The sequence below is a fragment of the Argiope bruennichi genome, chromosome 1 (genome assembly GCF_947563725.1).
Source record: "Argiope bruennichi chromosome 1, qqArgBrue1.1, whole genome shotgun sequence".
In the NCBI taxonomy this organism is placed as follows: Eukaryota; Metazoa; Arthropoda; class Arachnida; order Araneae; family Araneidae; genus Argiope; species Argiope bruennichi.
The window spans coordinates 96,209,232-96,237,183 of record NC_079151.1 but is presented as its reverse complement, the minus strand read 5'-3'; the positions used below and the strand labels follow the sequence as shown (position 1 = coordinate 96,237,183).

Sequence of the window (27,952 nt, the reverse complement as noted above, 5' to 3'; positions counted from 1 at the left end):
TAAAATTTCTTTCGTTCCTCGCAAGGGAATGCATATGCTAATTAACTGTACATAATGTAAAGTAATGTATACTGATTCTATAGATTCACAAGCTTTTTCAAGCTAGCATTTTACAAGCTCATAAGTTTTTAACTTTTGTAAAAAGAATGATATTTTCATGTTACAATTTGAAAATGCATGCTTATGAAGTATGAAATGACATCATTTTCTTTGACTAAATTTTTAATAATGAAAAGGAACAATGAAAGCACATAACAAGCCACATTACATTAAAAAATAAATTTATGTTACTTTCTAAGACCTAAAGTAAAGATTCAGGCTATTTATATTTTCTTTTCTTTTTTCTAGAAACATAATGATTCCTTTCCATCCTCAGTGGTTAGATTATTTTGAATAAAACAAAGAAGAAGAATGAAGAAGAAAAGAAGAAGAATGAAGAATCAGTTCATCTAATGTAAGGTCAGTATGTTTGCATCCCAATGCTTTCTTTTTTTGTATATCAAAAAATTTATAAAATTTATAAACTACAGTTCGGAACCCCCTGAATAATTTATATTATCTCTCGTACGTATTACCACGGTTAAATTGTAAAGCCGATACTCTCTGTAGCACTTTTTGCATAATAGTCACGTTTGAGATCGCATTGTAGTTTACGACAACTTAATAAACTTCAGCAAGAAAGTTTGACGAACAATTAGAGGGATAGTATAACATGCATATTTCTCGTTCTTATTTTGTAAAAAAAGTGATTAAAGCGATATTCTTTTTAGGAAATCACATAACCTTTTCTATCACCTATAGGTGAATGATGATCACGGGCCTTAGATTCCCCTTAGAGTTGGGAAAGGGGTTGGATGCCTCCCGGATTAAGAACAGGTTAAGATCACGTTGAGTGCCAGGAATTTGCTATTGGCCGTAGCTGGATAGTGATTAGGACAATGGTGGATCATTAATATTGAGCAATTCAATGTTAACAGGGCGATCGGTTATCGGTTATATCGGCGAACATAACTGTCTCTTTCACTTATGGCAAACGTAATAAAATTTTGGTATTGTGGTACCATTTTGCCAAAACTAGTGGTACAACATATGCAAAAAAAAAAAAAAAAAGTTAAAATTTTATAGAAAATCTCAAATAAAAAATGGGACACTTTCATTTTCATTTGTATATAGAATTAACTTGCCTATAATTCAAAATCTTACTATCAATAACTCTTATATTTCAAACACTTGAACATAAACAGCATTTTGTAATGGATATCCAGAAATGAGACTGCGCGCATCTACCATTACTTCCTCAAAAATTGAAATGATTTGTTTTTTGATTAGTAAGCAGATTCTCGCTTTCCATTTAGTCACCATAATAAAAGTGTGTTACGTTGGCCATGTTTAGAATAACAAGAGAATGAGATAAATCGCCTCCCTAGAAAGAATTCAAAGCATGACCGGTAATAATTATCTTGTAATTCGTCCCCATAGCCATGTGGCCGAGTCATTTAATGCCATCCCGATGGCTATAAATTTATGAATAGAAAAATGTTGTTAAATATAAAAAAATAATTAACCCAAACGCAGTTCAAAATGCAGATATTCACAAAAATGGGGAACTAAATTAACATTGGAAATAAAGAAACTAAAAAATTATGATTCGTGTCTCATTTTTGAAATTTTTTTTTGAATAATACATTTTAGTTAATTCAAGATTCTATTGTCTGAATTATTTTATAAAGTCTGCAAGTGAAGACTTTAGAGCAAACATCTCATGCATAATACCGGCGTAAGATAATTAAATTTCTGATTTGTTCTTTCATATGATATTTATCTTGTGACATACACCACTATTACACGCCATAACTCAGTTATATTTGATTCGTGGGTGTAATTAACTTTCGCAAAATATTCCCGCATCTGCGTTGACAATTGAATGGGTGCTTCAACAGATGCGCTTCATTAAATTTATTGCTTTCTTCTCCCAGCGTCTACACTCGGCTGGTAAACAGAAGACAATGAGGTCTATCGCCTAGCAACCAGCTGTCTATTGTGATACTTACCTGCTGAAGAACTTTTCCTTCCCCTTTTAGCACACGAAATGAAGAAAAGAATGCTTTCTAACATCAAAATAGGTATGCTGAAACCCGTAATTAACTGCATCTTTCAAAGTCCCAGATTCGAAGTTTGGTATGTGTAATTCAAAACTTAAGTATTCATCATATTATATTTAGTTGTGCTGTATTTTCCAACGCGAACTCAAACTGATGCTTAGAAACAGAAAGGAATCTTTTTGAATAATTAATCAATTTGAAAGCACTTTCAACATCACTATAATTTAATGTAGAGAAAACCAAACTCAAAAGGGGATGTTTATGACTTTTTGTGTATAAACAAATTTTAATATTTTTTGCATTAGAATAATTTCAGTGTTAAATCATCTCATGTATGAAAATTAAAAGCTATGTTTATCCTGTCCTTCCATTATATTAGTGAGATTGAGTATTGGGCTCGTAAACATGTTGTCTTGTCTGTATATATTTAGGCAAATTTATTGGTTAAATGATTATTTAGATAATTAAATGGAAACATAGATATATGTATATAGAGAGATAGAGATAGATGTGTGTATGTATGTATATATGTGTATGTGTGTATGCTTGCGTATGTATGTGTGTGTACCTACGTGTGTGTGCCTGTATGTGTGTCTGTGTGTGTTATCAAAATAGTGTTACTTTACAAATATCGTTCGGTAGAAATAGAGAAAAATACATAAAGGGGGAATTCCTAAACTATGGCTCATTAGAAAATTTTTACCGGATATCGACAAGACCTTGAATTTATCTTTCTATAGCTTGCAAAAATATGGTGCAGATTTGAAATCTTCATCAAGGCATATTATAATAATATGACAAAAAAACGTGCATTACACAAACAAGTGACTCGTGTTAAAGGATGAAAGATAAGTAAATCGAAAAAGTGTCTTTCAACGAGCGGGGGCGCTTCAGCTTTCTTGCATGCAATACTTCAGACCCAAACGGACTTGAATCAAATGCTTCTTTACATTATGAAAACTCAATTCGGTTTGAGCAAGCATTGATTTAGAAGATGTTTATTGCTGTTTATTTAAACATGCATTAAATTTAAAAATATTTTTTCTCTTTCCCGAAAATTTCGTTTTTGTTTCATAAAATCTCCTTCAGAATAAATATATGCTGCTATTCTCTGAAAAAAAAAATGTACCGAGGAAAAAGAAGGATTGGTATAAAGTTGATTTCTAAAATTCAGGGACATGATGTTTAAAAATTTTGGAAATATTTTTAAATATTATCTTTTCCAATATTCAAAAATGATTTCAATATATTAATAAAAAGAAGATAAATTCCAGAGTTGCAGATGACATCTTCCTTTGCCCTAAACATCCTCAAGAAGATTTAGTTCTAATGATAATAAATAAGGCTACTTACCCTGTATTATCGATTAGAGTCAAATTATTTCCACCAGAACCATCTTTGGCAACAAGATTTCGTACAAAAATACCGTAAGTGTCTAGAAAAAAAAAGATTAAACATAATTAATTTTAAGAACTATGACTTTTATCCCATTTAAACATTAGCAATCCAATAGTGTGTCTAAGGGTCATTGAGTTTTATGTAATCTTCAGTCTCAAGACACATTTAATATAACTTTTTTCTATTCAAACGTATTAGACTTTTACTGAGATATCAACTAATATTTTTGGTTGATAATGACAGTAACTGAATAATCTTTTAGGAATTCTAATAATAACAATTCCAATGTATTGTTATTATTAGAATTCCTTAAGGTTGTTATTAATAGAATTCCTTCCAATAAATTGTTATTATTAAAATTCCTTCAAAGAATTCTAATAATAACAATTCGAATATGTATACAAACTTTAGTCTCAAAATACATTTACTACATTTTTTAAATTCAAAAATGAAATACTTTTAATAATATCGCAAATAATAATTTTAGTTGATAATCAAAGTAATTGCATTATCTTTTTAGGAATTCTAAGACAAGCAAGGCATAATAGGTATGCAATTAGTTCTTGGAAAGCAAAGGGGAGGTTAAAGGTTAAAAATAAAGCAAAAGTTTTTCAAACCTTTATTAATTTCTTAGTCAAAAGTTTCAAAATTATTAGCAGAGATTGAATTATTAGCAGACAATATTAGTAAATCTGAAATATTAAATATTCCAGGATTTTATATTCACATCATTTAGATAAATTTGAAAAATTAAAAAAGCCTGAATATACTAAATAATTCCAATAATAATAGTCATTTGGTTATTGAATCTTTTGGTATTAATGTAAAATAAATTTCAAAACAGGTTTTTACCCCATCTAAAGTTGGATATCTTTATCGAAATTTTCCGAGCACCACCGGAAGCTATAACACTTAAAACTCCCTCCACAAACATCTGAAGCGAAATTGTGGAGTTTTAATCCTTAACATTCCCAAGTCACTGGTCAAACTGCTTTAAATTTAGGATCAACATTACTGCTCATTAGTTTAAATTGCTTTTGAACATGAATTCCGCTCATCGAAACCCATAACCAGGATCAAGAAATCCTGTAGCAATAAGTCAGCTGTGGGCCGAACAACTAGTATAATCACGTCCTGCTTTAGCAAAGGGAAATCAGACACTACTAGAGTAAATCTTGCGGTTTATGGCAAAATACTGAGACGTTTTCAAGAAGGAGTGCATTCATTCACGCGCGTAGAAACCACTGGAAGACTTTGGATGTTATCATTATCATTTACCAGAGAATTTGGAAACTCGGGGATTATAATCAGGGGACAATTAACTGGACCCGGACATTGATCGTTAATCTCCTGTTTCGAGGCTCTCTTTGGCTTGGCGATAGTGTTGGTGTTTCGATTAGCTCAGGTGTGATAACAAGGGCAACGATTTTACGTGCTGCCCACGAATGAGGATAATGACGCATCTAATGTCACCTCAGAGGATTCGTTTAAGCACCGTCCGTGATTTTGGGGTTGACGTCCTCGTTGATTTGTGATTCACTGAGTTGAGCTTAGAGGGCGTATTAATTTTACATTAATTTAAGGAAATTCATGTGAGAGATTCATATGAAATATTGAAAAGAAATGACAACGAAGGTAGAAGAAAATTTCATATAAAAAATCAATTAATTGTAAGATTTTCAGTAGATGCTTGTGAGATTTAGTTAAATGATATTTAATATTTTTGGAAGGTTAAATTTTGACTGTCATTAATTTTAGTATTATTCACTTTAATTTAATTCAGAGCTCTCATTTTATGAATTGTAATGAATTCAATAATACTTAAAAGGAGAAGAAAAATTGTTTTGATAAAATAATAAAACGTCGCCTATCTAAAAATAGTGTAATATCATTTATATTAATATATCTTAACTAATTAATTATATGATATATTCTTATATAAGTTTTATAGATAAGAAGCAAATTTAAGGCGGTTGCATTTAAATCTACTTCATATTCAAATTAATTAACGAATTATATTTTTTAATCAATAAATTTATTAATTTTCACAGTTATAGAATTGTGATTAAAATTTCGATATTAAAACAAATCTAAAGAAAAAAAATCGATTAATCATTTCAAAAATGATCAATTAGTTTACAGCATTAACTAATTATTAATGCAGATTAATACTTTATAAAAATGACTGCACTGTACTGCCATAAAGATGTATGCCAGAAAATTAATAAATTTATTGATTAAAAAATATAATTATTTAATTAATTTGAATTTGAAATAGTTTTAAATGCAACCGCCTTAAATTTGCTTATTTTCTATAAAATTTATATAAGAATATATCATATAATAAATTAGTTATAGGTAATTTTTTTCAGATTATGAAATTAGTTTTGAATATTGTAACAATACTGAATTTTCATAACTTTCTCGTCAATAAATAAATTATTACTTTTATTTGTGGTTTCATCTTTTTATTAATTTAATAATACTGAAAGTTTGGAATACGATGGGAATAATTCTGAAATATGGTATGCATTATAAATATTTTTTAGGAACAGTTTATAAGACTTACTGTTTTACCTAAAGTTAGCAATGCATTATAAATATTCACTAAGAAAAGGTTCTGCAAAATTTTAGGTGCAATTTTTGTTATAAATGAAATAATATTGTAACATTTTTTATCAATAACTTCGATTAATGTTATTGTATAAAAGCCATTTTTACCATATAATAACTCATAATAATAATATTTTTAATGGTACATTTTTTATCAATAACTTCGATTAATGTTATTGTATAAAAGCCATTTTTACCATATAATAACTCATAATAATAATATTTTTAATGGTACATTTTTCTTTTACAAAAATAATTTCTCTCATTTTGATAAATTTATAAAATATTTATATGAATATTTTAAATATTGGATCTATAGGCTCATGCATTGCAGCTATATTATATAATTTTTGTACTATTTATCTATACTATTTCGTCAAAAGTCTATTTAAAAAATGAATTAAAGGCAGGTGAATCAAACTTGAAAATTTATCAAGCTATAATGGTTCGATTATATGCTGAATTTGTTTTAATTTTTTTTTCTGTGTAAAGCTATAGAAATTCTGTTTCAGAGTTAAAAAAAAAAAAAGGAAGAATAAGAAACGTTTGCTAACTAAAAACCAGGACATAAAAAAAGAAAAGAAAAAAGAGCTTTTAAAAATGATTTTACAATTTCCAGAACATTAAGATATGATAATTACTACGATTAATATCTTCATTTCTTTCATTAAATGAGAAGGTAAGAAGGTACAGACGTTCTAAGAATGTATAGAGCATCTAATCCCTCATCATTATTAAATATAGAATATTGAAAAGTGTATTTCATAACCGATAATTGTATCTAGTACACTTGTCCCACCAAATTATATATATATATATATATATATATATATATATATATATATATATATATATATATATATATATATATATAATTTTTTACATATAGAATATAACAAATTAATAATTATATATAACATTAATATATATATATATATATATAGAATAATTAAATGTACACTCGTTCTGATGCATCATTTTCATAAGTGAAAAGTTTATTCTGAAGAACAGATTATAAAAAATAATTTTTCTCTTACTTTATATATCACATGTCACGTTTATCGTGAGAAATATAAAATAGCCCTATTTTCAGAATGAAACTAATCCTTGGCAATTATAGCCATTCACCAAACACTTTATTACTGACAAATTTTGTGCAATAAAGCATTTTCAAATAAATTAATGATTGTGACAGATATCAAAACAGTCAAAGATAACAAAAGAATCGAGCGATTTTACGGTTGTTTTATTGCAAAAAATAGTCTTTTAGAACACCCTCTAGGCGCGAGAAATTAGTAACAATAAACAAGAAAAAGCAGCAGAAGATTAGATCTTTTACAACTCTGAATCTATTCTCTGAATTATAGCGGGGTTGACCACGAAGGCGTTATCCTGCGGATTACAAATTTTGAGGTAATAAAGTTTGAAACAATCTTCCTTAAGTACCCAATCACGAAACGCAATAAAAAGATTAATAATGGAAATTATTTTTTTGTTAAAATGTATTTAAAATGGGTATCTCTCAATGTGAGAATATCCTATTTAAAACCTTGCTTTGAGATCGCTCAAGTAAGACTTTAAAAATCGAAACGTAGAGATGAAGTTAATTAAGATCAGCGTATATGACCTCAATGACCTTTGATATATGTTTTAATGGTGTATTATTTTATAGCAGTTTACAAAATGACAGACAGTCGTCAACTCTTTCTTGAAGTGAAATTTCAGGGTTTTTTTTTTTAATAAAACAGATTTAATATTGCTATAAACGTTAAAAAATAGATTTAACACTTACATGGATACAAGCAATTTATTTTTCACCGTAAAAGTCATGTTAACAATTCAAATGCTTATCTTTTTATTTATTTATTTGGACTGGATTCCATTTTCCGCTGCATCAACCTGCCGCGACTTTCGCTAGTTAATGTGCTAATCTTATTGTTAATATAGATTTGAATTATATCATTCTGTTATAGTATAATATCTAAAAACAATTTGCCTCGTTTTAAAACCATTTAAATTTGTTTGCAATCGTTGTGCCTAATTAGAGATTTAGAAAAGAATTGACACTCAGAAGGTTAAAATGCGTATCTTTACCACCTGAGATAAAAAAAATAATAATAAATCATCAAAAAACTACTACTAGGTAATGAAAAATAGTCTTAAAAAGTAATTTGAAAGAAATCCACACATCTCAATTGAAAGAATAAAAATTTATTAAACATTTAGAGCACCACTTTTATATACACATTTTGCCTAAAATTGCAATCATAATGCATTTATGTATGTGATATTGTAAATTATGCTTTCTTCTATCTATATGTTACTTGTTTATTTAATGTATCCTATTCAGAAGCAACAATCCCTCGATATTTATCACATTTTAAATAATTCGTTTTCTGTCATATATTCATATTGACAGTATGATCATATATTCTTATGGCAATTACAAGACGCGGATGATAGTATCATACGAATTAAGAATGGCATTGCAATTTCCTCAGCTATTTTTCTTTTTTCATCCATAGCATATCATATTGCATCACATAAACTGCATAATACCTATTATAGTGGGTGTGTTGTGATTTTCTAAGGAAATGCCCTGTTTTAAACACACTATCTTTAATTTCCACAAACACAGCTACACTACAAAATTTACAAACACTTATTATTATAGACACATATAGAAAATTAGGTTAAAGAAAACAGTATGGCGGAGGGATTCCACCGTTTCCAGCCGAAAGCATTCGGCGTTAGCGCAAGGGTTGCGCATAGAGAAAAAGTCGACCTCAGGATGCAGGTCTGCTGTTCAACTGCTTGTCTTCTGTAAAAAGCCACAAGGGGCGCTCATTGCTCAAGGAGAAAAAAAAGGTGCTTCACTACGTACTTAAGAGATTTAAAGAATATCCGAATTTGTAGCTTTGTAACCTGGTTACATTTCAAGTTTGATTTGTCTGTTTTCAAAGTGTTTCAAAAATTAATTCATAATTAAAGAAACGATAACAAAATTAAAACTCACAAAAATCGCATAAACGCACAAAAATCTACTTGATATCATCTTAAGGTGCATGTATATGCAACTTAACCAAATAACCAAAAACAATGAAAATTATTGCAAAATATATCTATAATTATTCTAAAAAATATTAAAATTAGAAGCAAGCATGTAAAAAAATAAAAGATGAAAATTAAAGCGAAATCACTGAAATGCCAATGGTTTCAGCTTTAAAGAGGCTTTAAAATAATCATTCTCTATATTATTCACCAGAATCGTTGAAGTAGAATTTTTGCATTTCAGTGTATTTTTAAGTAAAAATATAATTAAAATTAAAAAAAAAACATTTTTTGATTGAGTATCTAACATCCAGGACTAACTAAATAAAATTTACCCGTTCTAAATTCAGTAGTCTCCTTAATAGAGTATTTTAGCAATTTTTATATCTTATATAACATAATTTTCAAATAATATCTAACTTATTATTATAATTTTATTATGCTATAATCCACATTTCAATTGTACTGATGAAAATTATTTAAAAATATTTTATTCTTAAATATCAGAACTAAATCTGAAAGCAACAACTTACCTTCATCTGACATTCTAACTTGGACTCTCAAAAGTTCTCCAAGGGCTACCGTTTCTCGTTCTTCTCCCTTCATATCCACGATATGTAACGAAAGATCTGGAAGTGAAGGTTTTCCTCGAGTTTTGTCACTGGAACCTGGATTCCTGCAAAAAAAATATTTTGTTATGAATACATTCATTTATCTTTCTAGACTAAAGAAAATGAAAGTTGATGTAGCTATTTATTCAACACACTCATATCTATTGCACCATTAATTTTCATTCCTATTATTAAGTTACCATTAAGTTTCATAATATCATTATGGCACCATTCATTTTATCAAACATCTCAGATGATGTAACTTATCTGAATTTCATTCTTAGCATAAGAGAAAACAGTAATAAATAGAAATAAAAGCCGAATAACCCTGTGTCATTTTATTTCAAAGAATGTAGGTGGTGTTCAAGGGCAAAATTTGAAATCCTTTATTCTATCGAATCCCTTCTCATGTTTAGGTAAATTATAAAACGATTAATATTCAGGTATTCATGATTTATTCAACACAATGCTAAATGGTAAAACGGCAACATTTGATAACAGTGCTTTATATAACTAAGTTTTTCTTTGTATATTTCGAATAAATGGTTTTTATTGATTATATTTTTGTAATGACTTTTGTATTTCTATAGAACGCAGTCTATAAATGAAGTTTATTATGACAGCTTTTAAATTTTGAAAGAGACATCACAACCACAATTGCAAGACTCAGAACAGGACACCTGAGGGGCATGAGGATCATATGCTCCAGACTCCACGAAGAAAGCAGACACTGTCCATACGTGCACCTGGATCCCGAGCATATTTTTAGCTGCCGTTTTATTATTTCGGCCCTCTTCAAAATAGACGTTGAGTGCACCAAGGATATTCTTTATTCAGATAAAGCTGAAGATGTGGTCAGGGCTGTTCTGCGTGCTTTCGACCCAATCTAATCTTCCCCCCTTATTTTTTATTGCACATGTCACGTGACAACAACAATAACATGACAGTTTCTTAATTTTCGATCATTTGGTTTTCTAGAATGTCTTAAATGTTATACAGTAGACTCCCGATTATCCGCGGGCGGGTTATCCGCGCCTGCCGAAGTTAAGTTTTTTTTTTTTTTTTTTCTTTTTTTTTTTTCTTCCAAGCAAAGAGAAAATGCTTCCAAAGCAAGAAGCAAACACAAATGACTGATTTCTTCAAAAAGGTGTAGTTTTACAGTTATGCGTTTGTAATTACATAATACATTACAGTATTAAAACAGTACATATGTATTAATTTTTCTGTGTATCCTTGACGCCTCTCGTAAGTGCAAAGCACTTTCTGTTTTCATTAACAAAATGCATTTTAGGTTAGTTTTGAGTGATATACTTGAGTACTATACTAAAATATTAAGCGTTAGTTAAACATTTCCTGCTGTTTATTTTACGTTTTATTGTATATAAAACGATTTTTCAAAGTTGGAATGACTTTTTTCTCTTTTGCTATACCCGTTTTTAGCTTTTTTAGGATTATCCGCGATTTTTGTTATCCGCGGCGGCCGCGCCAACCAATTCCGCGGATAATCGGGAGTGTACTGTATATAAATTCTGATTAAAATATATTTTAAATTCAAATAATTTTTATATTACATACTGAGTCAAAAAATGCCTAGGCATTTTATAAAACTTCAATATTGATTATCAATATTCAATATTCATTATTATTCAATATTCATTATTATTCAATATTCATTATTATTCAATATTCATTATTATTCAATATTCATTATTATTCAATATTCATTATTATTCAATATTATTCAATATTCATTATTATTCAATATTCATTATTATTCAATATTATTCAATATTCATTATTGAATATCAAATATTGATTTCCTAAATTGCCTGTATCATATGTAATATTATGAAAAAATATGTTAACTGTTGCATTTTTCGCTTATTGTTACGACGGAGCAAATTAATCTTGATTTCAAAATCGATAGATGATCTTGAAATGAATCTCTTAATTTATGATGAAATTCCATAAATTATAATAAATATTGGTATATTATATGTTGAAAATGCGCTTAAATTAGAAATTCTTAAATAAAAATATTTTTCAGAATAAATTTCTGAAAAATAGAACATTAATTACATTTAGAATTGCTGAAAAATTAATTCTTTATATAGTGATTTATGTAATAAATTCCGGTGTTTATTCTCCTTTGCATGAATATTGAATGGTTATGCCATCATTTGATTCTTCCGTAATTTTCTGCTTTTCAATAATTAACATCAGTATTCAGTTTCATTATTTGTAATGGAATATTAAAAATGTAGCATAATTTATTTATATATATATATTTTTGTTCTTTTTTATTTGCATCATTATTTTTTGTCTCAGAAAAAAAGACAGAATAGATTTTATATTTCTGTCAGCAAACACAGAAAATAAATTTAATAAATTATTGATAGTACTACATTTAATTGGCCAATATCAAGCAATACAAACTAAAGCTCATTCATCAGTGCTTATAAGCTTTGAATATTTGTTTCGCATCTTTAGTAAGTGATTGTTATTCTTTTAAAACCACTACTTACTTAAAAGGTACTAAAAATATGTATATCTGATTATGTCGTGTCCGTGTTACCACGGAAAGGGGGTACAGTAGCTTCTGAGGATACATATAGGAGGATTACATATAAAAATGCTGATTTGATGAAAAAATACAGGATACCTGATAGATATAATAATCGTTTTTACTTTTGGTTTCGCGATGTATGCGAATGAGGATGATGTCGTGTCCACTTTACCACGGAAAGGGAGTGCAGTAGCTTCTGAGGGTAAAGACCCCTGAGCACCCGAGGGCAGAAGTCTGACGTCTAGCTCATATGAAGATGAATCTCACACATTCGCTTCCACAATCCCTTTTTACAGGGGGGGGGGCACATTCACACACCTCACAGATAGAACACAGATGAAGAACAACCATGCCCGAACCGGGGAAGATGCGCTGCCCCTATGCCAGGCCCCGGCAATATGTATATATGAATACATGAATAATATTAAAAATTACGCTTAATTTTCTAAACAATTTATCTTATGAAACAATAAAAAAACTGGCAGATGTTATCAGCTAAATTGAGAAGGCAATTCGTAATTTCATAAAATACAAAAAATCCCATTGAAAGTGGCTATTGTTGATAAATTGCAGTCATGGTGAGTTTTACTAATGAATCAAATAGATGTGTAGTTTGCACATGTATTCAGAAACTAGAGCTGAAATCATTTCACTAAATACAAATAAAGATATAAAGTCTGAACCATGTCTTATCACATCAGAATTAACATAATCAACTGAATTTATCGGACTGAATTGTATTGAATTGATCTATCCAGTGAGTGAACTTTCTGTCTATTTGATCGAAGACAATAATTTTGCTAAGCAAATTGCTGATTCAGTAGCAAGAGCTTAAAACGTGTTTTCAAACACAAAGTAAGCTTTTTATTTCACATGACGGAAATTTTTCAAAAGATATGTTTTAACAGACACTTTTTTTAGTCAGTCTGAACTGATCCATTAAAAGCGTTTCCTGTCTGCTTGACAAAGGGCAATAATTTCGCTAAAAAAGTTGCTAAATTTCAATTACAAAAGTTTTAAACATGTTGCTAAACAAAAATGAAATGACAAAGACAGGACAACTTTTGAAAGAAACCTGTCAAAGTGCATGTCTTATATATACACACACGCGCACTTTTTTATTCAGTCTGTCCTGGTCTGAAGTGATCCGTCCAGTACACTTTCTCTCTACTTCACCAAGCACAATAAAAGCTTTTCTGTTGGCTAAGACCGTCAGCAATCCTTTCTTCAGCACTAACAGATCGACTAACAGGAGCTAGCAGAATGTTATCTCTGAGTATTCTGAAGAGGCTAAACCCCATTGTCGGTACCGCACAAAAGAAAGGAACATATTCTTTCTCCAGTTCTTTTTTGTTATCTCAAACATAGGGTGTGGAGAAAACTTTGTTCTCCCATTTGCGATTAGGTGGCAGAGACCACGGGTAGAGTTTCTTGCAAAGATAAAACTAAAGGGGAGAGAAAAAGGTGGTGATTTTTATTGTACTCTAATGCAACAAAAGGAGGCCGAGGTTAGGTGTTCTGAGAGGACTGAGCTGGGATTTTATCTTTAAGAGGTGGTAAAAAGGGTTAGATGGGTTATTTGGAGAACGTTAAAAAAGGGTTCAAATGGGCGATTTCCTTCAAAGGCGAGAAAAGTTTTAATTTTTTTTCTACCCCTTGAGAAATTTTAGCTGTGACTGTAATGTGATACTTCTAGATTTCTTTGGGGAAATGCGGACTCCAGAATCAAGATAAAATTGGAAGTATAATGAAAAAAAAAATCCCTGTTCTCACCAAAAATGTTCTAGAAGTCTTGGAAGATAACAAGGACAAGGATTTATAATAAAGTCCTCAAGATAAAAAAATAATTAATTATAAAATGATACACTTTTGCATAGCTTGCAGTTTTTGAGTAATGTTACTGATTAAATAAAATTGATTTATAATACTAGAAATATGCCTCTGAAATAAGATTTATAATAATATAAAAAAATATGCCTCCTCAAAATACATTTGCTTATAGTCGCAATTTACGGAAACTGAAATATTTTTTCCATTCCTAATAATTAAGAGAAATATCTTAACCCACGGGGGGAAGACTGTCTTAGATACAGAAATTAAAATCGAATAAAATTCACTACTTCCTTTTTTTTTTAATTTTCAGTCTATCTTTATATATCTGCTTTCTAGGATGTCATTTCAAATCGCATATCTTTAAATTAACCGTAACTATCTAAAATCGTAATTAATAGTTATTTTTATCTTAAAATATAATTTTCAAATAAATCTTTGATATAAATATAACTATTCGCCCTGAAAATATATTTTCTGCACAAGTAGGAAAAATAATAACACAAATACTTTGTAATATTGTTTTAATTGCAATAATTTATTCTTTAGATGTTTTTTTAATTAATAGCATCAATGAAATCAGGTTCTGCATTTAAACACATTCGATAGTGCAAAAATTAATATAATTAATTAAAAAGGATAAAATCATTATTAAAAAAATAATTGCTCAGGCAGAATTGCTCTTTTAATAATAATTTCACCCATTCATAGTGGTATCGAATAACTCAGAAAAGAGCAATTCGCTACTACTGTGAATTACGTAGTTATGAAGTTCCCCTATTGCATCCATATAGTAAATGCATATACTAAGACCCTCATTCACGCAAATAAATGGAGCCAAACAACTGTCTATAGATAAATAATATTTGTTAGGTAGCTTATTTAACAAGTAAAACATTGTTATGAATTTATGAGATCGCTTCCAAGCACAATAAGTATCTTGGTAAAGAAGAAATTTTGTAGAAAGATTCGATGATACTGAATGGAAGTTGAATCAATGATACCCAGCTTGGCGATAATATCGGCTACTTGGCGGCAAAACGAAGATTCCAGAATAAGCAAGAATTTTGGCGATATATAAAGCAGGACGAAAGTTATGTTGATTTTTAGAATCTTCTTTGCCCTGTCATGAAAACTCAAAAAAAAAAAAAAAAAACCCGAGAGACAGTGCTAAAATCAATTACTATTCAGTTGATTAGCGAATAAGCAATTCATTTCAACTCAAATAAATAGTCATTTTAGAGTAGCAGATAATTCTAGAGGTGTGAGTATTTCTGCGAATTCAATTTTCTGAGAGTTCTTAGTTGTTTTGTGTTGTTTTGGTTATTTGTTTCCAGTTTATTGCTTGTGTACTGCCATTTATTGCAAGTACTGTTTTTGTTTATGCTTCGACAGTGTTCTATTATTTGGTGCCTTTTGAGTTTTCAATTAAAATAAAACATATTTTATTTATTACTGAGGTGAACCAGGAGTTTTAGAATTAGAATTTTCGTAGCAATATTATAATTTATTTGATAAGAAAGCACGTGTCAATTTTCTGTTAATTGTAATCATACTTGCTTTTTTTTTCCATAAAAATGATCCCAGTTTCTTTTTTTAGAAAATATATCTGGATTTTATGTTATTTTAAATTAAACGGCAACTAATTTAAACTGCATGTGTCAGTTTATATTCAGAAATATTTCAGATTTCCTTCCTAAGCTTATATTATAAAATCATGATGACTGTCCCATGTACGATGTGTTAAAGATCAGAATACAAATAAATTATCTGCAATTAATAAGTAACCAAATAAATTATCTGCCTAATGATTAATGACATTAATTAATTGCCATTTTACTTTTTTAAAAGATGTGAATTATTTAGGTTATTTCATTTCTTATTTCTTATTATATCTAAATATTTTCTAGGATATTTTAAAACTGCAAAAGAAAAATAGAACAGAATTGTTCCTGGCATATCATCCGGATACGTCCTGCATTGGTAACTGTTAATACCTCAGCCCCCACCACCAAAAAAAGCCGTTTTGTTCATCTGCTCTGAAATATGACACCTCAACGATCCGCACACCCCGGAGGAATATTTTATGGTTTAAGAAGTAAACATTCGTCCCTCACGGTATGCGATATGATAAAAAATAACGGAAGGAAAAAGGAAGCAAAAAAGTGTCCCATGATAAACAAAAAAGGAAACACAAAACATCCGCCCATTTACTGGGGAAACAATTTTTCTCTTTGGATCTCCCTCGCATCAGGACGACAGGAAAAAGGAAAATAACAACAGCAAAACATTCGAGACTAAAATAAAATTCCTCTCAGACAACTCTTGAAAACATTATTATCTCGTAAAAGTTGACAATAAGTGGGACAGTCCTGGGTGTAATCGCAAAAAATCCTCCCGACAATAAAATGCTCCAAGAATCAGGCTTTAGGTCTGCACAAATAGATAGATCAGGCTTTATTCGCCCCCCTCCCTTTCTTCCATCTTTTTTTGTGAATCGTTTTTTTCCATGAAGTCTCCTTTCTTTCTGGTATTCGCCGTTAAATTTAAAGACACCCGTATTCCTTGTTTTAAGTCCCCTTTTGGCTGTTTTTACTACTAGATGCCGGGGCTGTAAAACTGTGGTAAGAGCGAGCGTAATTGAAGGGAAGGTATTTTATAGCTAGGCCGTTTTTCTGTTTGCTCTGGCATGTTCTCTGGCAAGAGAACGGAAGCATATGTTAGCCCTATTATTTCTTTTTTTATCTCTAAATGTTTGTTGTGATTGATATATTTTGTCTGAGTTCTATTTTCATTTAATTGCTTTGGGGGATGTAGGTCGCACTAGAACGGTGAAAAATGTATGTTTTGCTGGATTTACAATTCTTCTTGTTTCTATTTACAGCTTAACTCTTTAAAGGAATAAATCCATCAATGGGACCAATATAATGAATAGTATAGATTGCACTTAATATATATTGCTAATATAAGTAAATACAAATTCTCAATAAAGAAAATTACAATTTTAGAAAAATGTAGGTACCAATAAAGAATAATTTAGGAAAAGAATATATATGAATATATATATATATATATATATATATATATATATATATATATATATATATATATATATATATATATATATATATATATATATATATATATATATATATATATATATATATATATATATATATATATATCAGAATTTTCGAAATGTCATTAGCTAATCATTAATAATTTTGTGATAAAAATATTTTTCTAAAATGATATAAATATGTTAATTATTTTTATACTAAGATAATAATATGAATTTGTTGTATACAATTAAAATGAAATCCAAATAAACGAATTTATCAATTATCAATCCACTTTTATTTTAAAATTGCCAGACATTTTTCTTATTTTATAAATAGTAGAATTTTTTGTAATATTTACTGTATGAAATTTTTTTATAATTTTAATTTATGTATTCTAGATCACCACTTTTAAACATTATTTACAGGTGTCAAATTTCTAATTTAAAGCCATTATCCACTCATAAAACTTCCTATTATTTGAGAAAAAGGATATCATATCTTCATGACATTGTTATCGCAAGGTAATAGGCTCGAAACTGTCTTCCACTGAAATCGGAATACTTTCCTGCTAATGTGAAGCGGGCGCTTGGAGATGGATTTGTACATTTAAGTGTTTTCTCCACCATTTAACCCCCGTTTAAAATCACAAGGTTACAAAAATAGTCTCCATATTATAACGAAATCGGATTTAATATAACTTACATATTTTTTAATTAATTCAACTTTTTGTATTATATTTCAAATAGATGAAATATTTTAAGAGATATTTTCTTCAGAGTATTCACAGAAAGGGATTAACTCTCAACTACATATCATATAGAATCTGATGTGGTCTGCAATTATGTGGCCTATTGAAACTTGCAACGCAACTCAAATTTGTTCAACAGAAACATATAAGATTTGTGCTTTTCAAGGTTGCATTAATTTTCAAAACTCTAAAATTTATAAAGGTATTATAATTATTTCCACTTTTACTTAATACAGATAATAAAGTGCTTTAGACATTGTGACATAACATTTTTAATGTTACAGAGTGATGAGTACTTATATCAGCTTTTCAACAACGAATGTTTAAAAAGAAATAGAAAAGCACAATCTTATTTCCAGTTAATAGGAATTCAAAGTTCGATTATGTTAGGTAGAATTTAGTGGTGTGAAAGCCACGCATGTCTATGCTGCATTAAATAGCAAAACTAACACAAACGGTTCTTTTCATCTTTTCTAGAAGCTATCTATTATTTTCTGATTTTTTTTAAAAATAATGAATATGTAATCATCACATGAGGGATAAAAAATGAAGAAACAGTAAAAATATGATGACAAATGGAATAAGTCTAATGGTTGAGTAGAAGAAATTGAAATTATTTCCTCAGATAAAATAGAATCCTAATTATGTTTAATGATAGAATATTTTAATCTATCAATACGCAGAGTAAATGGTTAAGTCTCGTACAGAAATGATTAAATAATTTAACTTACAATTTCTAAATTAATTCGCAGTTATTTTTTTACATTTAAGTTTACATATTCCAACTCATTATTAAAAAAAGTTTTATATCAACTCTTTAATTTGATAGTAACATAATAATTATTATCTCGAAAATATGAATGGCGAAACAATCTTTTAAAGCATTCTACATTGTAGAATGTTGAGTCTATTTCTAGTATCTTTAATAATTTATTTAAACTTAGAAATAAGTGATCAAAATGAATGGGGTTTCAAAATTTTAGTTAGAATTTGAATAAAAATAATTTTATTTCAATACCCTTAAAATATATTACACACAAGTACATTATTTGCATTATTTAATAACTCTGAAATAAGCTTTGCAGTGATGCTATTTACATATCAGTACAATTTTTTTTTCCAATTTGAATAATTTTTTGGAATCATTTTTACATATAAAACAGAATTATATCTTTTACTCTTTTAACTATTTCATTTATACTCGGGCAAATTGTGACGCTACTAAATACACTTTTTTGAATGCACGTATCACTGTAATAACAAATTTTAAAACTAGGATATTTTAAATATAAGATAAATTTCAATTACTCAAGCCTAAATAAGAGTGAGAAGGGAAATTGTAGAGCAATAGAAGACGATTCTAAATGCCTTCTTTTGAAATAACCGAGTTTGGAATCATAAAAGCGAAGCGCTCAATTAAATCGGAATGCTCGATTAAAAACTCTCTTTTTGTGCTCTAGTTCAAAAATTTTCCAAGGAGTGTTCTAAACAGAACATTTATTTTAAGATTTCAGAGTGTGCGGTAGATATATTTATGTGTCTTTTTATATCTCGTTTGTATATAGCGAGGTCTATTTGACCCCATCGTTTCTCTTTTGTTTAGAAATTCTAAGAATTTGTAAACGTTTATATCTGTTATTTTCATACCTTCATGTAAGAGATAGAAGAAGAAGATCAAAAAACAGAAGCCAATGAAACAATATATCTCATTTTTTAATAGAGTATTTTGAACAAATTAACCGCTGCGTGTACTAGCGTTTCAGATTCTTTTAATGTTACGGATAATATGACAGTGTACAATCATAAACAGCAGATTCATAGATTTTCTCGCAAACGTTCTTAGTGATAGTGAAAATGATGATAGTTAAAATTCATGAAATATTTATGAAATTTTGGGATGTGATTGTGATACAGAGTTAGAACAAAACGCAGATTCTGGATACTCTAGAAAATCTGATCGAAATTCTTTTCTTTCTCGTGAGAGCGATAACAAATCATTACATAAAATTCATTCTCCTATAATATGAATAAATTATGTAGAAATTTTGTTAAAAATTACTTTTTTTCTAAATAAAAAATTATAAAAACCGTTTTTTGAGTATGTATATAAATATAAAAGACAAAAGTTATGAATTTTCAAAGCTATATGTTTAAGTTTCTTTTTCCAAAAAATTTCAAAAATAAAGTATATGTAAAACATGGATTTTTTTATTCTTTCGAAATTTTTTTAAAAAAATTATTTACATAATAATTTTTGTATGAGAAAAACCGAAATGAATACAGAAAAAGCATAGAACAAAGGATTTAAATTTGGTTTTACATATAAAAAATCGCATTTGTGACTTAAATAGAACATATTTCAAGAAAAATATCCATATACTCTGACCATTTATTTTTACACAGGTGGCCAGGAAGATAAAGACTGAATGCCCGACAGTTTGGCTCAAAATAACCAGCGCGTATTCTAATGTTCTAAAAATGAGTACATAAAGTGAAGGTATATTCAATTTCCATTTATTTATTTTTTAATTCTTGTTCATTATTATTTTCTATCAGATTCATCTGCATTATTATTTTCTATAAATTTCCTCTGTAATTTTTTTCTATCAGTTTCCACTGCATTATTATTTTCTATCAGATTCCTCTCCATTATTATTTTCTATCAGATTCCTCTGCATTATTATTTTCTATCAGTTTCCTCTGTATTATTATTTTCTATCAGATTCCTCTGTATTATTATTTTCTATCAGATTCCTCTCCATTATTATTTTCTATCAGATTCCTCTGCATTATTATTTTCTATCAGTTTCCTCTGTATTATTATTTTCTATCAGTTTCCTCTGTATTATTATTTTCTATCAGATTCCTCTGCATTATTATTTTCTATCAGTTTCCTCTCCTTTATTATTTTCTATCAGTTTCCTCTCCATTATTATTTTCTATCAGATTCCTCTGCATTATTATTTTCTATCAGTTTCCTCTGTGTTATTATTTATATAAATTTCTTCTGTATTATTATTTTTACCTTTGTATTCTATATTAATTCGTACTTTAATTGTTAGTCTTGATCTACTATTTTTTTCAATATTTTCTAAATTTTTCTGAATGTTGGCATGCGTCTCGAGTATTTCAGTTTTACGGTGCTAATTTAAAAAAAATAGATTGCATTGAATAGATTGCGTATGGTGTTACATGTATATTTTGAGAATATTTGCCGTATACAAATTTCGGTAGGTAGATGATGCCGGTATGGTAAATCAAAAAATAAATATTGTGATTAGTTAAATAAATAAATATCCCAGCCTAAAATATTATCGTAATACAATATTTCGGATTAGAAATACAAATATCCTTTAAAAAATTTAAATTAGCATTACTAATGTAATATCTTTGAAATAAATGTCCCCACTTCAACTTTATAAATTGGTCATTTGAAACATGAAGTGAGTAATACTTTCGATATCCCAGAATAAAAATTTGGGCAAAAATAACTGTATACATACATCACAACTAGATATCTGCTGTTAGTTTCTAACACAAAGGCATTATTCTTCTGTATACTTGGTTAAACTAATTTCGGAGGAAAGATCCTAACGAACCCGAATCAAAGATTTCTTCTTCAATTAGATTGCGTTGAGAAGAAACAAGTAAAAAGTTGCCGAAGCATTGTTCGCTGTGTTAAGGATGTTATCTTCCGAACAAACACGCTCATCGGTCATTAGTGCTACAACATCCCCGGCGTTGAACTCTGACACCGCAGAAATACTTTAATTCCCAGGGTCGTCGGTGTTGTTTTTTTCATGAGAATTAATCCGGATTTTTTTTATTTATCATTCTTTCCTGGCAGTGAGGAATGGGTTTAGCCATCCATCTGGATCTGCTCCGTTGCAGATGGGACTGGTAGCAAGTGTGGAAGTGTGGTTGATAGGCGAATGATAAAGAGTTTGGGGTGGTTGTGTTAGTTTTTATCCTCAAGACACAAACCACTTATCAAAGGAAACAGGGGGAGAGTTCTTCTTTATCAGTTGGAAAGATTTTCTTTTGGATGTTGACTTGTAGAAACACAATTTATCAACATCAGGTTCTTGTTTTGTTTGCGTTCAGACAGTAGAGTTTGTTCAAGAATATATATAAAAAAGTATCCTACATCGACAAGGAATGTTGTTTGTAGATTAAATCGTTTGTTTTCTCTTAAGTAAGAAGATCCTGAATATCGTAGATTCCTTCTGTTTAGAATCCTTCACTAGCTGATAAAAAAAAAGATTTTATCAATCAGTTGCAGAAACATTGCAGACTTTAGATTATGGCGGTCTATTTGTACTAGTCTTAATAAGATACTACATTCGGATTAAAGCGTGTATTTTCTACGTAGTACATTAACTATATATGTTCTGTGTATTCATTAACTATATATTTTGGACTTGGAATGAAACATACTGTAGGTGAAATTACATGGATTTCTTATGTAAACGAGCTATATTAATTGAATTTAATAACATCTTAAAAGTAATATTAATACATTCATGAGCTACTGCTATAATTTTAGCTAAAAGTTTTGTCTTATGATAAAAAAAATCGTAATGGAATATAATTTATCTCGTCCAGTAATAAAGTTGAAGGTGTGTATGTATTGACTGTATGTTAGACAAAGGACCACCAAATTTGGTACAGATATACTGTAGATGGTGGAAATGGATATCAGAATATTTTTTGATGTTTTTTTAAAATTTTAATTTAATAAAAATGAAGCATTGATTTTTTCCCATAATAGCTCCCAAAAATAGCATTGCACAAAACTGATTTTTAGATCCTTTTAATATTTAAATACTTTTCTTTTTAATGATATCAATTCAATTGTCGTTATTCAATTCAATACTTCCCCTGAATTTTCCATTTTATTAAAAATGGTATTTTGCATAATTTTCAACAGTAGATCATTTTATTGCAGAAATAAAATTCAAACCATTTTCATTGTCCCATCAAATAATTAATAGCATGGTTTTCTTACATTGTGAAAAGCTAAAGAGGACGAATTCTATGTATTATCTGGATTGTTTACATTAGAAATAAAAAATTAAAAGTTAGAAGACAGGTTATCTTGATTGTAACATTTAAAATAGCATTATGTCACTATATTTGATTATATTAGGTTGGTTCATTGACACAATATCTTAAGCAGGTGCAAGGCTTTTAAAATAACGTGGCTTTGATATCTGTCCCAATTTGGAATTAATTTCTTGAAGGAATCATAAATATTAACTTATGTATAAGAGATTTAATTGAAAGCAAGTTCAACCAATTTAGCAACATGAGCCAGCTGATTTTAAAATTTGGCCAGTACGGAATAAATTTTTAAAAATAATATAAAATTACAATAATTAAATTAATACATTTCCTGCAACCCTACATAATACAGAAAATATTGCCACTAAATGTTTTCTTTTTTGGATATTAGATGGAGATGCCTGATTATGTACGCATCCCATAGTGCATTGCGATTGTAATTGAGGAGATGAGATGCTGTTCTGTTAAGGTGCGAGCTTTAATGTCTTGTCTTATCTTTCAAGTTTTGTGTTTATTTTTATGTGAAATGTGATTATTAAAGAAATTTTCCTGAAAACATGGGTTCTCTTGCTTCCACTGCACGGATCATAATGATCTTCATTCCACCACAAGTTACATTTAACATTCGTGACTAAATAAAAACGATTTAATTTTTCTTTTTTTCCTTTTTCTTTACATAAGAAATCAAACACTTAAACAGGTACCAATGATATGCATCACCTATTAGCCAGATGTTTGAAGCCAAAATGTCGATGTTTTTATTTTTTTAAAAATCCCTTTGATTTAATTCAAATTTAATAATATTCGATTTTTAATATTCCAGTTTATATTTTAAATCTTTTATTATAGAACTTTGAAAAAAATGTAGCGATTTTCCGCTGATTATTTTTTTTGAAATTTTTATCTAAGAAATTAAAGGAATCTATTACAAAAATTTTTAAATTTTATTTTATTTTGCAGTTATTTTGAAACTCGATATTTTTATTTTAATTTAAAATGGGAATGCAATATATATTTTTTTTTGCATTTTATTATATTGCATTATGTTTTTTTAAAACTTATGTGCATCTACATAAAATTCTTCGCACTGGATGGGAAAATTATATTTCAGTATTTCTCCTTTTAGCACAAGAGACTATATCCACGATTTTATCCTATATTCTAAATATTGGATAATATTATGAAATTATCGTAACAGTACTTTAAATCTTTTTGTCCTAATAAAGTTTTAAATATCATAGATGCATTAAATCTATTTTTTCTAGAAAATTTTTGGATTTAAATAAATTAACTTGCAATTTATACTGAAATATATAATGTATGTTTCGGATTTTCACATTATATCATATTTAATATTCTTAACTTTTACTTTTATTGCATTAAAATGGAAATAAATTCACTACAGTTATTAATTATTTATTTGCACATAATAATAATTTTCGAGGGCTTTGATTTAGAATTGCATTTTAAGAGCACTGATTTATGTTTAAATACTGTCAATATTTTTGAATCTGCATTAAAAATAATTTTTATATATGGGCACACAAAAATTTAATTCAGCTTTAATTGCAAAATGTTTTTTTTTTATTTACTACAGATTTTTATTATTTTTTCGTTATCGGGAACATGCCAATAAATTTTAATATATTGAATCAAGTTTTAAAACTTATATTTTCATAAAATTTTACAACAAAAATAATCCTTCTGCAGAATAATAAAATAACTTTTAATAAATAACTTTTGCAATAGAAATTTCAAAAGTTAATTTTTCCTATTTTTTTAAATATAAAATGTATAAACTAAGAAACGAAATACTGCATTCAATATAATTATTTAAAAATGCATTTCGTCTCAAAATTTGATGTTATTTGCCCCATTTAAATTCTAATAAATTATTTATTCCATCATTCACATTCTAATTATTTTTATTGTATAATAAATATTTATGTATATAAATATTCAGAAATATTTGGTCAATAATTTATAATTTTATTTTTTTGAAATTACGGGTATAGCTACACTAGATTTCAAAATTTCAAAAAGCTAACATTATACTTATATAAATTATGTTTTCATTACTTTAGTCCTCATTTCTAAATATTGTATTGCTTCATTTACGTGATACACAGAAGCGGGAAATGTAAGAGGAAGAGAATCGGATAGCATACAGTACAAAATGAATAAAATATTATGTATAAATAAAGGTGCAATTTAGAAATAATTGAAGTAGGTTGTTGCAAAGAAATAAATTAATACAAAGGACATGTTTTCCGAATTGATAAGTTATTTAATTCTTTTATATTTGCTATCAAAAACAAAATTATTCTTGAATCTTTTAATCAGCTAATGCGTTATACCGAAAATTGATTATATCTTATTTTCATTAGTGCCGTCAGAATGTGAATTAGAAGCAATTTCTTAAAGCCCCTGTTTCGATCAACGAAAAAAATATACAAGAAGATATAAAAAAAAGGAATAAAGGAATTTTGACAATGATTGATAATTTACTTGCAATCTTTTTTCTGAAGAACGGCCATTCAATCATCATGCATTGTCACTTGACACCATTCCATGAAACGTGACAATGTTCAGTAGCAAAAGATCGACAACCATCACATTCAGTTAAATCTCATTTCACCGAATTTGGAACAAAGGAGAAAAGACGCACAAACCTTTTATTTAATCTCCTGTCACTCTCTAGCAAATAACGCGTTAATAATTGAACAAAGCTGAAGAAAGAAATTAAAAAAGAGTGCAAGACAGTAAATTTGTCTCTTTCAATGAAAAAATAATAATTTAGGCTTTTGTTAATAGGAAATTTCCAAAATTATAATTCATTTAATAATTTTAAATTTAAAATGTAGCAAATTGCGCTTCGTGTTTGAAATTGTGTTTTATACTTTCATGAAAATGCGTGAAATTTAAAGAAAACGCATCTGTTAGAGTAAAGATGTTAGAGTAAAGTACATTTCTGTTAGAGTAAAGCCTTGAAAGCCCGAAAAACAATGGATTATAAAAAAGTATATATGGAAATGTAAAATTAGTATTCCATTAATTCATTAATCGTGTGATTATCCACAATCAGATCACCTTGTGGCAAAGAAGTCAATTTAGGAATTTATTGTCTCCATCAGCAGATCGGTCTGCTTGTTAACAAGAAACTAAAATTAAAAGGATTAGATGAATTAGATTTGACTATGACTTTGATCATGACTACTACTATGACTATTATAAATATGATTATGACTATGACTATTATAAATATGTTTGGGACTATGACTATTATGACTATAACTATTATGACAATGATTATAGCTATGACTATTATGACAATGATTATGACTATGACTATTATAAATATGTTTGGGACTATGACTATTATGACTATGATTATGACTATAACTATTATGACAATGATTATAGCTATGACTATTATGACAATGATTATGACTATGACTATTATGAATATGTTTGGGACTATGAAAATTATGACTATGATTATGACTATAACTATTATGACAATGATTATAGCTATGACTATTATGACAATGATTATAGCTATGACTATTATGACAATTATTATGACTATGACTATTATGACAATGATTATGACTATGACTATGATAAAGATGATTATGGCTAGGACTATTATAAATCTGATTATGACTATAACTATTATGACAATGATTATAGCTATGACTATTATGACAATGATTATAGCTATGACTATTATGACAATGATTATGACTATGACTATTATGACAATGATTATGACTATGACTATGATAAAGATGATTATGGCTAGGACTATTATAAATCTGATTATGACTATAACTATTATGACAATGATTATGACTATGACTATTATGACAATGATTATGACTATGACTATTATGACAATGATTATGACTATGACTATTATAAAGATGATTATGGCTAAGACATTATGTCTATGATTATGTAGACCTAACAGGAAAAATGCATATATGTATCATATTTTGAATCCAATCAATCAAAATGAAGTGATGAGAAAAACCCTTCAATTTGACCTTCCATTCCCCCACCCTGTACGGATAAGGTCATTGTTCTTAAATGTATGACTAAGCGAATAGAAAACACACTAGATTTTGGAAATACAAATAAAAGACGTGAAACGAAAATTATCTTGATTTTATTTTTTTAAAAAAGATGCGCAGCCGCGAGTATCGAATTACATTTCTTCTTTTTAAAACAACAATAAAAATAAAAGGAATATTTAAAATTTCCAGTTTTTCTCCCGTTCCATATTTAAAAAAAATTAATGCAAAGATTTGCTAAAGGATAGAATAAAAAGATACATTTTAAAACAAAATCCTTCATTTACATATGCAAGTATTCTTTTTATTTCTAAAATGTTGGCGCCTGGATAAACGTAACGCTTCTGCGTTATCCTTTAAAAGATGCTTTAAAACTACTTTGAAAATGTCATAATATCTTTTGCCAGCAATTTTACTGCGGAAAGGGTTGTTTTATTCTTCACGACTTCACGAAATTACTATCCTCTTGAAACATGAAAAGTATTGGAACAGAAAAAAGAACACATAGAACTGTAAAAATAGTGTTCCACTAATTCACTAATCGTGTGATTGCATAGCCATAAACTGAGTTTCAATAGAAAAATGTGAATTTTATCTTATCATTAACTTCGTTACAACTTCAAAACCATAAAAAGAATTGGAAATATTATATTTTCTTTCAAATAATGTTTTGACAGAAAGGAAAAAACTATCATTGAGATATTTCTAGAGTAATAGATGCTATAAAGTTAATAATAGTTCTTAATATTTGAAACCATTCTTTTTCTTATGCTGAACCTATTCATACGTATAATTCTTCCACAAAAAAATGGGCATCATATTTTTATTTTA

General features: G+C 28.4%; 1 protein-coding gene across 2 annotated transcripts in view; it reads right to left on the bottom strand.

Moving 5' to 3' along the window:
• LOC129962605 (uncharacterized) overlaps nt 1–27,952 on the bottom strand; it is a 294,801-nt gene that overhangs the window by 48,710 nt on the left and 218,139 nt on the right. For both annotated transcript variants that reach the window (XM_056076468.1, XM_056076553.1), the window contains exons 11-12: nt 9,698–9,840; nt 3,456–3,537 (exon numbers count right to left, since the gene is read on the bottom strand). In XM_056076468.1, coding sequence (XP_055932443.1) covers nt 3,456–3,537; nt 9,698–9,840 — 225 coding nt within the window. The remainder of the gene's footprint in view (nt 1–3,455; nt 3,538–9,697; nt 9,841–27,952) is intronic.